We start from the raw sequence: 14478 nt of genomic DNA, 5'->3' as shown, positions 1-14478 counted from the left end.
TAGTCCTAGCTGCGGGAAGAAACGCAAAGGAGAAGGGGATTATAAGTAGGGATTAGGTCTGACACATATTCTAATTTCCACCCTATTTACTAAGTCAAATTATTTGTGTCTTGTTTTTACTTATCAACCAAAATTTCTGTTGATTTTCTGACTAGCCGCAAACAATGACAGTTGCTTTTTGCCTCTGCAATTTAAAGTGGGGACCATCGGACTCATGTCATGTGTTATTCTCCCAAAAGCTTAAATGGTTTTGATTGATTCTCAAAACATAGTCTATGGTAGTAGCATATATCAGAATATATATTAGGATATGTATTCTTTTGCTCCAGCTTTTTCATTAGGAAGTTGTTGATGAAATAGACCAAACTGGAAGGCAGATGAGACTGATAACAGCAATGTTAAATGTTGTCTTTTCAGAAGTACTGATTATTCTGTCCATTGCAGATCCCTTCAGATTGATTGGATGTCTCCAGGGAAGCCAAATGGCATCATTCTGGGTTATGATCTCTTACGGAAAACATGGCGTTCATGCCTTAAAACCCAGAAGTCAGTGAAGGACCACAGTCATGAACTCTGCAGAGCAGTGAAGTGTCAAAAACCTGAAACTATCTGTGGACCCAGGTGCTACTCCCCTGAGGCTAAGGTATATCTTTTCAAACTAGTCAGTGAAATATGTTTTTCTCACTAAACACTCCAAGTGAAATCACCTGCTTTTTTTTTTTAACATATATAATTTTATTTCTCAAGTATACTTCAAGAAAGCTGGGGAAAAAAGAAATTACTATTCAACATAATAAATTAAAACTGTGGCTTAATTTTTTAAAGATTACCTGCTATGTCTATGATAAATGGTATTGCTATCAAGTGACCTCCAGAAAAGTGAGAGGATACTTTTAACATTTTACATTTGTGTCTGAGGAAATCACTTGCTTCTTAAACCATGATTTATCATGATCAAGATTTCCACCTATCAAGAAGATCCCATGGAAAAGGAAGGATGCTTATACAAATCCTATCTTCCTGATGAGCATTTTAGCCTTCTCATTTTTCATCACCTTCACAGGAAGATGAGTTTATTGAAATGATAAGGAACCTCCCGAATTTGTTTGATTGAGTGAGTTGAATTTTCTTTACAACAAATCCATTCAGCTACAAGTGGGTGTTTGTTTACATGACACTGATGAGTAACTGTGATTGGGACCTTTCATGGTTTGACTGAAATATTTTTAAATTATGGCCATTTGCCGATTAGTGTTCATATTAGTTGCAGTTTAAGAATCAGATCAATAATACAGCCAGACAGAGGGGTTTGTAAATGGTTTTTATTGATAAATGATGCAGAAAATCCTTAGTTTGAAGATAGGATTTCACATAATGAAATAATGTTCCTATTTGTCAACAACATCACACATGTAATGACTAAAGCTACGACTAAATTCAAAAGATTCACTGCAAAAGGACATAGTAATTATGAAAGTGAGTTGTTGAAGCAATATGGATCAAAATACAAATTATTATGGGGCTTCCCTGGTGGCGCAGTGGTTGAGAGTCCGCCTGCCGATGCAGGGGACACGGGTTCGTGCCCCGGTCCGGGAAGATCCCACATGAAAAAAAAAAAAAAAAAGATTATCCCTCCAGAAAAATGAAAACAATATTTAAAAACAATTATTATGGCTGACACTGGCTAAGCAGTTGCTATCATCTAAGAAATGTCATAAAGCTAGTAGTTACTAACTGTACTTTTTTTTGACACTTAGGCTCCAGAATTGTTATTATGCCTAAGTTTTATGTCATTTTAAGGCATTAAATGGGTGCCATCTGACGAGCACACTTTCATAAAATGAAATGAAATTTAGGATTTCTGAGCGGAAAAAAATTGCTAGAATAAATTTTCCCATTAAAATTCTCCAGGAGAAAAAAAAAAACTTTGATGCATTAAACAAAGTCATTTTGACTTTAAGGATTAAGGACACACACAGGTATTGTCAGTGAAAGATGAAGTCAATTAAAATCTCAGGAGGAAAAAGGTTGTTTGTGAATTTTGTTTGGGGTTAACTATGAATATATATTTCCTGGGTGAGAGGCTGGAGAGAGGTAGAAAATAGACTTATTGTGAGTCCAAGAGTCTTTTGGCTAAGTCACTACAGGAGCATCTGTAATAGCTATACAAGCTTCCCCGTGTGATTACAGCCATAGGTGTCAAACCCCAGTGAGTATCACACCTGGAGGGCTTGTTAAAACACAGCAGGTCCCACCCTCAGAAGAAGTCTGGGGTAGAGCAGGAGAATTTGCATTTCTAACATGTTGCTAGGTGATGCCTCTACATCTGGTCCCGGGACCACACTTTGAGAATCACTAGATTACAGAATTACTTTTGGAAAACAGAGAGCAAGGAACAGGCTGCCTATCTGAATATTAGCTACACACTTACCAGCTCAAGTTATTAAAATTGTTTTCTGAGACAACGAACTTGAAGACTGAATTCGAAGATTAAGAAATACTCTGTTGGGCTTCCCTCGTGGCACAGTGGTTGAGAGTCCGCCTGCCGATGCAGGGGACACGGCTTCGTGCCCCGGTCCGGGAAGATCCCACATGCCGCGGAGCGGCTGGGCACGTGAGCCATGGCCGCTGAGCCTGCGCGTCCGGAGCCTGTGCTCCGCAACGGGAGAGGCCACACAGTGAGAGGCCTGCCGTACCGCAAAAAAAAGAAATACTCTGTTCAGGAGGAGACCTCTCAAGAGAAATAATCTCCTGAAAATGTCCCCTTTGGGGACCCATCGATGATCTAAACCAGAGTTGGTTAGAAGAAAGGCACAAGTTTCACGTGACTGAAAGAGCTTGAGAATGGCACTGACACTGAAAGTATGGAAGGGAACCAGTCCTAATGGCCCATCACTAAATAAATGCTTGAAAATTTAAAAGGATGATAAGTCCTAGCGAATCTTGCTGAAGGAAAAGCCTGGATGTTCTTCGATGTCCAGAAACTCACTATATGTGAATGGGACTTGAATAAATTCTTTAAGATTGTACAACAAAGGGCAAGATTTTAGGTCACTGTCATAAAACAAGAGGAAGGTGTGTATTGCTTTACCCTGAAAGCAAAAATGACCAGCATTCCTAAATCCCACATAAACACAAAGAGAAGAGTTTTTGCTTAACTCTTTTAAAATGGGGCATAATTTGAAATTTTACTTGTCACATAGAATCTGTCATCAAAGCAAGGAGTCATGCAATTTAACCTTGGAATTAGACTGATTGTGGACCCTCATTGCTAATAACCTGACACAGCAAAGCCAATTTATTGCAGTTCATTTACCAGGGCTACCTGAGGAAACATAGAAGACTTCTGCCCAGTTTCTTTGCTCTTGGGTCACTTTTGAGAAATGAATGAAGTACTAAGCTAGTCTTCAGACTTAGAGATTCCATATTTTACTGCCCTTGTATTAAGCATGAATCAAATGTCGGTGCAGGCTGGAAGTAGCAATGAGCAAAAAAGTAGAAGAGAAGCACCTCTTAAACAGTGGTCGATTTTGTCTGCCACAGGAAGCATCTATCGAATTAATGCAACTTATGCCGAGTATACGTTCTGAGGCTACATCTCAGCACTGTTCCGTGTTTCATTTGTTCTAGATACAGAGTGTCAGTCTCTCAAGTGAGGATGCAAAATAATTATTTGATTGCTGAAGCACATAATTTCTTCCACAGCTCCTGGAGAAAACACTGTTAAAAGGGCTTTTCAAAATTAATTTCCATATAAATTTCCTTTTCTATACACACACACACACACACACACACACACACATATATAAATGTTGGACACTGTTGAGATTGCCTTGTCTGAAGATTGGGTTCATAAATAAGTGATCATATAAATTAGTGTAAGGAAAATGCAATGTATTAAAAAAAAGATCAATGAGAGACAGGTTTCCACAGATGCAATGTTTTTAAATTAAACAATCATTAAAATAAAAACATATATATGAAGGAAATTGTTCATTTACAATTCTAAATCATCTTCTCATTGGAAGCACTGACATTCAAAAGATAATTCATATTTATAGAGTATTATGATAGAGCACAAAGCATGGTTGAAGGCTAAAAGAAGCTACATTGTATCAAATAGCATTGGTAGAATTTGAATGATACAGAGAAAATGTACTTTTTAAACCTTTAAATTTTTATCAGAAATATGCTACATTTGGTCTCAGATCAAGTCCTTATTAAATAATAACTGTATCACATAAGATATGGTGGTACAATACTCTCAATAAAACGATTTCTTTATACCTGATTCTCAAATTTCAGGTGTGTTGTAATGGAGTTCTCTACGACACCCAGCCTGGACACCGCTGTTGTGAAGAGAAGTACATCGCATTTGTTTTGAACTCAACTGGAGTTTGTTGTGGTGGCCGAATACAAGAGGGACAACCGAATCATCAGTGCTGCTCAGGGTATTACGTTAGGATTCTACCAGGTGAGGATCATTTCCAGTAGTACTCGGTAATCTTGGGAACCAGAAAAAACAAACATGTGACTTGTGTCAGTGAACTATTTGAAGCACCTCCCCACCAAAGATTAAACCACTAACACGTAGCCAATGGCCGGCTTTAGGTATCATTTCTTCTCTCCACTTTTTTGAAATATAAGCAAGACTAGGTCCAAACTGGAGAGGGAATAGAGACTCATTATATGTATTACATAAAGAAATATATCTGGAGAGCTGGATAATTCCCTTTTTTGTGACTTTATTTTATCCACATGGCTGAGTATTCCACCATAAACTCTGTGAATTGCTTCGTGTTCCACTCCATGACGCTGTTCTCCATTTTCTCCATTTCTGTTCTGAAGGATGTACGCATTGTTCCTAGTGGGATCATAACCACAGATTCCATTTATCTGAGGCCCCCTAGTTGCTCTAGGTCTGGCAGGGGAGGGAGGGATGTAGCAAAGAGAAGCAATCAGGAATTTTTCCCTCCTCACCTTCTTTTCTTTCTGTCTTATCAGCCAACCGAATAAGCCATTTTCCAAATTCACCTACACAAAACAACGTCCAGTGAATATAACTGAAAGTAAAGATAACAACAATTGGCATTTATAAGACAACAAGTTTCTGGCACGCTCTGTATTCAAGGCTTTACATATGATATGATACCTTATATTTTTTTCACAACTGTAGGGGACTGGTATTTTACCTTAAGTTTACAAATAAGGAAAGAGGTTCAGAGAGAATCAGTAACATGCCCAGATCCACACAGATGGGAGTAGAAGAGCTGAAATGCAAATCTGTGTGTCTTTCCAAAATCCATGCTCTTTGGAGCAGTCTACTTAATAGGTGTTAATATAATTATTAAACAACTATTCCAGACTTCTAAAAGCTTCATTACTGTTACTGTCAGTTACTAATTATTCTAGAAAAGCCATTGAGAATACAGATTTTTTTTTTCCTAGTACCTAAGTTTAATGCCTATTTCTTCTTTAAAAGCACAGCAAATAGATATGGGAGAAAGAGAAGAAAGCTAAACGTTTGGATGCCCAGTGCTTTGAGATATCTAGTTTAACACGAAATTTATGCCAAACATGTAGTAAATTCAGGTATTGTTCAGTGTACCTTGTGTTTGGTACAAATATATCCATCCAAGATATCTGTGTCGAGAAATTGTCTCACCCAGTATATCCTTTACAAAACACTGGAGCAAACAGGGAAGGTGAAATGATTAAATACTATGCAGGTTTATTCAAGGCAGAGATCTTCTATTCTTCATAATTTGTCCTTAAAATTAATAGAAAACTCTGCCCTTGTAAAAGTACAGTTATTTCTGATTCTTATGCAAAAATACTTTCATAATTAACTCTTAATCAACTGGATTTTCCAAGTAAGAAAATACAACGGTGACAGAAACGAAGATTTTGCAGAAAAGCCTTAACTTCGTTATACTACAAATCATAGTGTTAGGCAATGAATTAAACACTGTCAAATGCTTTACTCTCTCAAAATAATTTACACTTTGCGAGTTTTCAACTATATTCCACATCTTCCCTCCTTGCAAAAAAATCTGCCTTGAAAATTCTAACTATAGAGGTGAGATGGAAATCTTCTGTTGTTCCGTCCTTCCCATTCTTCAGACCAATAGGTCATATTAGGCTTTTCTCTAAGTCTAGCATAGAACTAAACGATTGCGTTTTCATCTCCAAGTCACATTAAAATTTTTGTTAAGTTATGATTTGCCATGAACTGTCCCAACTCTGAAAAATATCCACTATGCTCAATCCTAGCACAAAGTGTCAGATCTCCAACGAAGAAATCAATCTACTCTTGTTCTATTTCCAGATGAAATTCAACTTTTTTTTCCCCCAAAACTGAAATAAGTCATGGAAGCTCAAAGGTCGTTTATTGATACTATACAAAACTTTTTAATAAGTAATTTTTAAAACAAGAGTTTTTAAAACCTCCATGATCTGTATATTGACACATGCTCTTTCAGACCTCAAGCATTTTATTTTTTTATTATATATTTTTTATTTAGTTAGTTAGTTATTTACTTTTGCATCTTTATTGGAGTATAATTGCTTTACAATGCTGTGTTAGTTTCTGCTTTATAACAAAGTGAATCAGTTATACATATACCTATGTTCCCATATCTCTTCCCTCTTGCATCTCCCTCCCTCCCACCCTTCCTATCCCACCCCTCTAGGAGGTCACAAAGCACCGAGCTGATCTCCCTGTGCTATGCAGCTGCTTCCCACTAGCTATCTACCTTATGTTTGGTAGTGTATATATGTCCATGCCACTCTCTCACTTTGTCACAGCTTACCCTTCCCCCTCCCCATATCCTCAAGTCCATTCTCTAGTAGGTCTGTGTCTTTATTCCTGTCTTACCCCTAGGTTCTTCATGACATTTTTTTTTCTTAAATTCCATATATATGTGTTAGCATACGGTATTTGTCTTTCTCTTTCTGACTTACTTCACTCTGTATGACAGACTCTAGGTCCATCCACCTCATTACAAATAGCTCAATTTCATTTCTTTTTATGACTGAGTAATATTCCATTGTATATATGTGCCACATCTTCTTTATCCATTCATCGGATGATGGACACTTAGGTTGTTTCCATCTCCAGTCTATTGTAAATAGAGCTGCAATGAACATTTTGGTACATGACTCTTTTTGAATTATGTTTTTCTCAGGGTTGGGTCTTCATTGCTGTGCACGTGCTTTCTCTAGTTGTGGAGAGCGGGATCCACTCTTCATTGCGGTGACTTCTCTTGTTGCAGAGCAGAGGCTCTAGGCACGCAGGCTTCAGTAGTTGTGGCTCACGGGCTTAGTTGCTCCATGACATGTGGGATCTTCCCGGACCAGGGATCGAACCCGTGTTCCCTGCGTTGGCAGGCGGATTCTTAACCACTGTGCCACAAGGGAAGCCCTCAGACCTCAAGCATTTTAATATCTACCAATCTGTTGAGCATGGCCCTCATTTGGGTCTTTTAAGTGGTTAATTTTTCACAGGATTAGAATGCCTACCTTGATGTCAAAAGGAGAAAATGCAATCTTACTGGATAATCAAAGAATCTCAATATATCAGTACCGAAAAGAAGAGATTATATTGGGACCTCTGTTTTCAGCCAATGGTCTTTATTAACTGGTTTAACACTGTTTACATTAAGAAAGAAAGCATATTGACCCCAAACCATCTTATATTTCAATGTAATTAAAATTCAGTCAGTAGTCTGCCAGTTCAAGGCTGAGACAGGTATAGGCATTTGGTATTTCTAGACAGGTCTGAAATATTGGTGAATAATATTTACTTCATTTTGTTGGATAATATTGACTTCATTTTTTCTCACAACTTTCCTCCATAGAACCCCTATAACAAAGAACAGCAGAGGAAAGAATGCTCTTTCCAGTCCCCTTTTTTTTATAAATGCGCTAATGACCTCAAGCTAAATGTTAATGCGGGTCATTCTTTGATAAGAATAACAATTAACTGTTAAGACTGCATGGTAGCTTTTAGAGAGAAAACATTTTCAAGCCTGTCGTGAGATAGATTCATTTTGAGAGGTTAATGAGAAGGTGACTGATCCTTGTATCTTATGTCTAATAGCCCTTTTTTGAGCGGGGGGAAATCAGTTTTACTTCTCATTGATATAATCCACACCTCTTGTTATGAAGCCTTCTGTCAGTAACTGAATAACATTCTGAGGGATTCCAGAAAATGTGACTAAAATATCCAATCGATATTTGTTATACTCAAAAGTGGAGGGTTTTTTCTTTAAAAAGGGTTGGTTTACCCCAGTATAGGTGTGTACACTGTTCCTCTAAGCCCACCATTGTCCTAAGTGATGTTTAATTAACTGTTGCTGCCCTTGGACCTTGTGACACATTATGTTAAAGAAAGTTTGCCAACAAGGGACACTGAGTTCTTTAGCCGTAAAGATTTAAGAAATGGGAACTACATTGCAGACCAGACAGAAGAAACCTCTCACCCAGAGAAATGTAACAAACACAGCAACTGCACTGTTCACAGTAAGATCATTTCTCCATTTCTCTAGGTACCTCATGTAAGTAGAATCATATAATATTGGTCCTTTTATGACTGGCTTATTTCACTTAACATAATGTTTCCAAGGCTCATACATGTTGTAGCATGTGTCAGAACTTCCTTCCTATTTCAGGTTGAATAATATTCCATTTGTGTGTATATACAACGTTTTGTTTATCTGTTCATCTGTTGATGGATATTCGGGTTGTTTCCACCTTTTGGCTATTGTGAATAAGGCTGCTATGAGCATTGGTGTACAATTATCCGTTCGAGTCCTTGCTTTCAATTTTTTTGGCTATATACCCAGAAGTGGAATTCCTATATCATATGGTAATTCTATGTTGAATTTTTTGAGGAACCGCCGTAGTGTTTTCCACAGCAGCTGCACCAACAGCAATGCACTGGGTTTGAATTTCTCCACTTTCTTGCTAACTCTTGTTATTTTTTGTTTTGTTTTTTATAATAATCATAACTGGGTGTGAAGTGGTATCTCATTGTGGTTTTGATACACATTTCCCTAATAATTAATAATATTGAGCTTATTTGTGCTTATTGGTCATGTTCTTTAGAGAAATGTTTATATGTATGCTTTGCCCATTTTTTAATTGGATTGTTTGTGTTATTGAGTTGTAGAAGTTCTTTATATAGTCTGGATATTAATCCATTTTTAAATATGTGATTTGCAAATATTTTCTCCTGTGGGTCACAGCTTTAATCAGTTGATAGTGTCTTTAGATGCACAACACATTTTAATTTTGATAAAGTCCAAATCATCTATTTTTCTTATTGTTGCCTGTGCTTCTGGTGTCATATTCAAGAAATCATTGCCAAATTCAATGTCATTAAAATTTTCTCCTATGTTTTCTTCTAAAAAATTTATAGTTTCAGCTTTTATATTTAGGTCTTGGATCTATTTTTATTTAAATTTTGTATATGGTATAAGGTATGGGTTCAACTTCATTCTTTCCATTTGGATATCCAGTTTTTCCAAAAAATTTGGTCCTTTCCCTATTGAATGGTCTTGACATCCTTGTTGAAAATCATTTGATTATACACCAAAGGTTTTATTTCTGACTCTCTGTTCTATTCCATTGGTCTATATGTCTGTCTTCATACTAGGATCACACTGTTTTGATTCCTGTAGCTTTATAATAAGTTTTTCTTTTTTTAACCTCTTTATTGGAGTAGAATTTCTTTACAATGGTGTGTTAGTTTCTGCTTTATAACAAAGTGAATCAGCTATACATATACCTATATCCCCATATCTCCTCCCTCTTGCATCTCCCTCCCACCCTCCCTATCCCACCCCTCTAGGTGGTCACAAAGTACTGAGCTGATCTCCCTGTGCTATGCAGCTGCTTCCCACTAGCTATCTATTTTACATTTGGTAGTATATATAAGTCCATATAATAAGTTTTGAAATTAGGAAGTGTGAGACCTCCAACTTTGTTCTTTTTTGAGATTGTTTTGCTAGTTGAGGTACCTGGAGATTCCATTTGAATACTAGGATGGATTTTTCTGTTGCTGCAAGAAGTATTGTTGGAATTTTGATAGCAATTGCATTGAATCTCTATGAGGCAGGAGATAGATGGGCCCCAGGCTGAACAGTTTCTCCCCTGTGGACAGAAACTCCATAATAGCAGAAACTCCATAAAAGCAGGATGGAGAAGGCTGGGCCCCACCCAGAAAAGATATAAAAGACCACATATTCCTCATTCTTGAAGTCAAGGAGACCTCCCCAACTACACATGTGCAGAAAGGCTCCTTGGAGGTCAAAAGAAGGGGGAGCCACCCCATAGTAAGTGATGTCAACTACCCATAGGCCTCTTCATTAGAATCCATCTTGACTAGGAGATGCTCACGCACACGTGAGAGGACCCCGAGATAAACCATATATGGACTCAGAACCAGGCAAAGCAAGATGAGTGGCCAAAGGAAGCCTGGAAGAAATGCCCCATAAAAGTGATTCCAACTACCATGAGGATGAGACTCTCTCTCTCTCTCTGAGCCCTCCCATGTGTCTATCCACACATACTGTACTCTTTTTCCTCCTAATAAAGCCTTTACTTGCTTGACTACTTTCCGTCTCTATGTGGAAATTCATTTTGACACAGCTGACGGACCAGGGCCTTGTCACTGGCCACTGGTCTAGTGGCTAGGATTCAGTGCTCTCACTGCTGTTGACCAACCTCAGTCTCTGGCCAGGAACTGAAATCCTGCTTCAAGCTGCTGAGTAGTATTGACATCTTAACAATATTAAGTCTTCTAATCCTTGAATATGGAATGCTCTTCTATTTATTTGACTCTTCTTTAATTTCTTTCAGCAGTTTGTAGTTTTCACTGTACATTTTCTTCACCTCCTTGATTAAGTTTATTCCTAAGTATTTTTACACTATTGTAAATGGAATTGTTTTTAAATTTCCTTTTCTGATTTTTCATTTTTGTTTTTTATAGTGTATGAAAACACAAGTGATTTTTGTATGTTGATTTTGTATCCTGCAACTCTGCTGAATTCTCTTATTAGTTCAAATGGTGTTTTGGGTGTGGAATCTTTAGGGTTTTATACACATGAAGTTATATTGTCTGTGAACAGAGATAATTTTACTACTTCCTTTTCAATATGGATGCCTTTTATTTCTTTTTCTTGCCAAATTTCTCTGGTTATACTTTCAATATTATGTTGAGTAGAAGTGGTTAAAGTCAGCATCCTTGTCTTCTTCCTGATCTTAGAAAAAGAGCTTTCTTGAGTATAACATTGAGTATAATGTTAGTTGTGGGTTTTTCTCATATGCTCTTTATTATGTTGAGGTATTTTCTTCTACTTCCAGTTTGTTAAATGTTTTTATAATAGCAAAGTGTTGAATTTTGTCAAATGCTTTCTCTGCACCGGTTGAGACAACCATGTGTTTTCCTTCATTCATTCTGTTAATGTGGTGTATTACATTGATTGATTTTTGTATGTTGAATTATCCTTGCATTCCAGGAATAAATCCCACTTGGTTATGTTTCCCACTTGGTATCATTTTAATGTGCTAATGAATTGAATTCAGTTTGTTAGTATTTTGTTGAGAATTTTTGCATCAATATTTATAAGAGATATTGGTCTGTTGTTTGCTTTCCTTGATGTGTCTGGTTTTGTTATCAGGCTCATATATTTGTTATTCTGGCCTCATATATTGACTTAAGAAGTATTTCTTCCTCTTCAATTTTTTGAAAGAATTTGAGGAGGATTGATGTTAACTTTTCTTTAAATGTTTGATAAAATTCACCAGTGAAGCCGTCTGGTCCAGGACTTTTCTTTGCTAGGAGGTTTTGATTAGTGATTCAATTCTGTTACTAGTCATAGGTCTATTCAGATTTTCTATGTCTTCATGATGTAGTCTTGGTAGGTTATAGTAATTTGTCCATTTCACCTAGTGGGATGGGTTTTTGCCCAATGAATTTTGGATAAGAAAGACCTCAGGGATAACTGCTAAGAGTTCTTGCCCTACTTTTGTACTCTTTCTATATCTATCTGTAGTTAAATATTGTCCCATATTTTAAATATCATTTTGGTTAGCAGTTTATCTGGTTTTACTAACCAAGTTTTGGCATATCCTGTCTTCACAAGAGGATGAGCTAATTGACAGAGATCAGGGAGTCCAGGACTATAAATCGCTGAGGCAATCCTAAATTCTTCAGGGAACTTGTGCCTTTTCCTAAGAAGGTTTGGCAAGTCATTAACTAGATTATGTAAATCTTATCTGGACAGTGGTTTAAAGCTATAAAACCTGCCAGGTTGGCCATCATATTCACATACCTCATAAGATTTAATGAAGGGATAGTGTCCAGGGAGAAAGATATGTTTAAGAAGGGGCAGTGGAGGAAATAGAAGAGGGTCTCTTGAAGGTGTAAGAAGAAGAAGAGTAGTAAGGCAATGGGAGGAGGAGGTCAAGGTTCCAGGGGCAAGGAAGGCGTTGGTCATGAGATAGACAGGAAAGATGATGTTTGATTTTTACATCTTCCAGGTTCTTATTAGTCCTTTCTAAGATATCCTTAATAAAAGCAATTAAAATTTTTTTGTCTTTTAGAAGGCACTTCATACAAAAAATAATGACTACTGATATTTAGAATATTTGAACCCTTTGATCCCAAGGCACTAGGCAAAAATTATTCTATTCTTGTCTCAAGTTTCTCAGAATATCATATAAAGGGGAAATGTGGGTGGAACTCCATCAGTGAAATGCAGTGTCTGCCATAGCTCAGCAAAATACTAGTATGCAGATATGAATATAGTATTTTTACCTCCTTTCATTTAATTAAGCTTTCCATTGGAAATCTTTTGTTTGGTTAAAGAAATGTAGTTTGGTTAAAGAAATTATAATCAAAAGCAATACAAATTTATCAAGAATTGATTTCTGAGTCCATCCCACTTTCCAAAAATATATATATACATATATATATACTAAATAGATAGAAAAGTAATTGTAGACAAACTTTTTTTGTTGCCTCTAAGTTGGCATAGACCCATGTTTATACACGTGTTTATACAACTTCAATGCAAACATTTTGAAGCGGTATTGAGATTTTGCAACTCCAGTATGACGATACCCTGTCAACCAGTTGGCATCTGCAAGATCATTGTGATAAAATTTAGTCGTGAGTCAAAGCATATTTTTTTAACTCATGCAATGATGGTTATTGTGCTAAATTGACAGGTGAAGTATGCTGTCCAGATGAACAGCACAATCGGGTTTCCACTGGCCTCGGCGACTCCTGCTGTGGCAGACTGCCATACTCCACCTCCGGAAACCAGATTTGCTGTGCTGGGAGGCTCCATGATGGCCATGACCAGCAGTGCTGTGGTGGACAGATTGTGAGCAAAGATTTCGAGTGCTGTGGGGGAGAGGAACAGGGTGTGGTGTACAGTCGCCTTCCAGGTAAGGGAGCCTCATCTACCTTTCAGTAGAGGGAGAATCTCAGAAACAGAGACATTGAGAAATTTGCCCTAGATATAAAACACATAAGTAATGAAAGCTCACATTAATTACATCTAATGTGGCAAATAGCTACACATTGTCTAACAAAGAAAAATGTAACCTCACTTTTTTTATGTGCATGTGATGCGTTTCATAAAAGCAGACCAAAACTCTTTCTTCTTGAAAAGTGTCATGTCCACCAAAAAGCAAACAAACAAACACATCAATGCATTGGTTCTGGACCAAGAGAATAATTCATAGCAATACTGAGAGTATACAAATTATTATTGATGATGTTGTGCCATAATTCTTTTACTCCTTTATTTTTCTATAGCTATTAAATTAGCATTAATAGCTATCATTATCATTAAATGAGTACTTACTATCTAGGAGGTACTATGCCCAATGTTTTATACATTATTCCCTCAATTAATCTGTACAAAATAGGTACTATTATTATTCACATATTTAAAATGAGGAAGCTGAGGCACAGAGATTAGACACATGCTCAAGATCACACAGTCAGATCTAGATTTGGGGGTGCCAAAATTTATAAAATTTGGGAGATGCTTTTTAAGAAAATAAAACCAAATGATGAAGACAAGATAAAATATAAATATTTATTTATAAGGGGAAAAGAAATGACAAGAATTATACATGTAGAAGGATAAACCTGGCAGATTCCACTAACATAAAAATAGTATATTTGGATTATATAATTTCTGACATCCCTCTATATTTTTTTCCCTGACATGTTTAACTGACACCCTTGGTCACCTCTTCATACAGCCATGGCTTTGTACTATAATTATCTGTAGAGAGAATAGAAAGATAATTCATTCTTTCCTGTCACATAGTTAATCAAAAATTTGTTTAATTATTTAAAGTTTAGAAAAGTGACTTTACACTTCACAACTCATTATTGTAATATTATGGAAATGTAGGTTATTTTCAATTTTAGAGAAATACCTACAAAGGGTT

At 36.7% G+C, this 14478-nt stretch overlaps 1 protein-coding gene across 1 annotated transcript in view; it reads left to right on the top strand.

Moving 5' to 3' along the window:
* USH2A (usherin) overlaps positions 1-14478 on the top strand; it is a 773776-nt gene that overhangs the window by 551406 nt on the left and 207892 nt on the right. Inside the window, exons 47-49 of the mRNA XM_060289919.1 lie at positions 445-643; positions 4306-4474; positions 13237-13458. Coding sequence (XP_060145902.1) covers positions 445-643; positions 4306-4474; positions 13237-13458 — 590 coding nt within the window. The remainder of the gene's footprint in view (positions 1-444; positions 644-4305; positions 4475-13236; positions 13459-14478) is intronic.

This window comes from Globicephala melas, chromosome 1 (assembly GCF_963455315.2).
Source record: "Globicephala melas chromosome 1, mGloMel1.2, whole genome shotgun sequence".
Classification (NCBI taxonomy): Eukaryota; Metazoa; Chordata; class Mammalia; order Artiodactyla; family Delphinidae; genus Globicephala; species Globicephala melas.
This window is presented reverse-complemented; position numbering and strand designations above follow the sequence as displayed.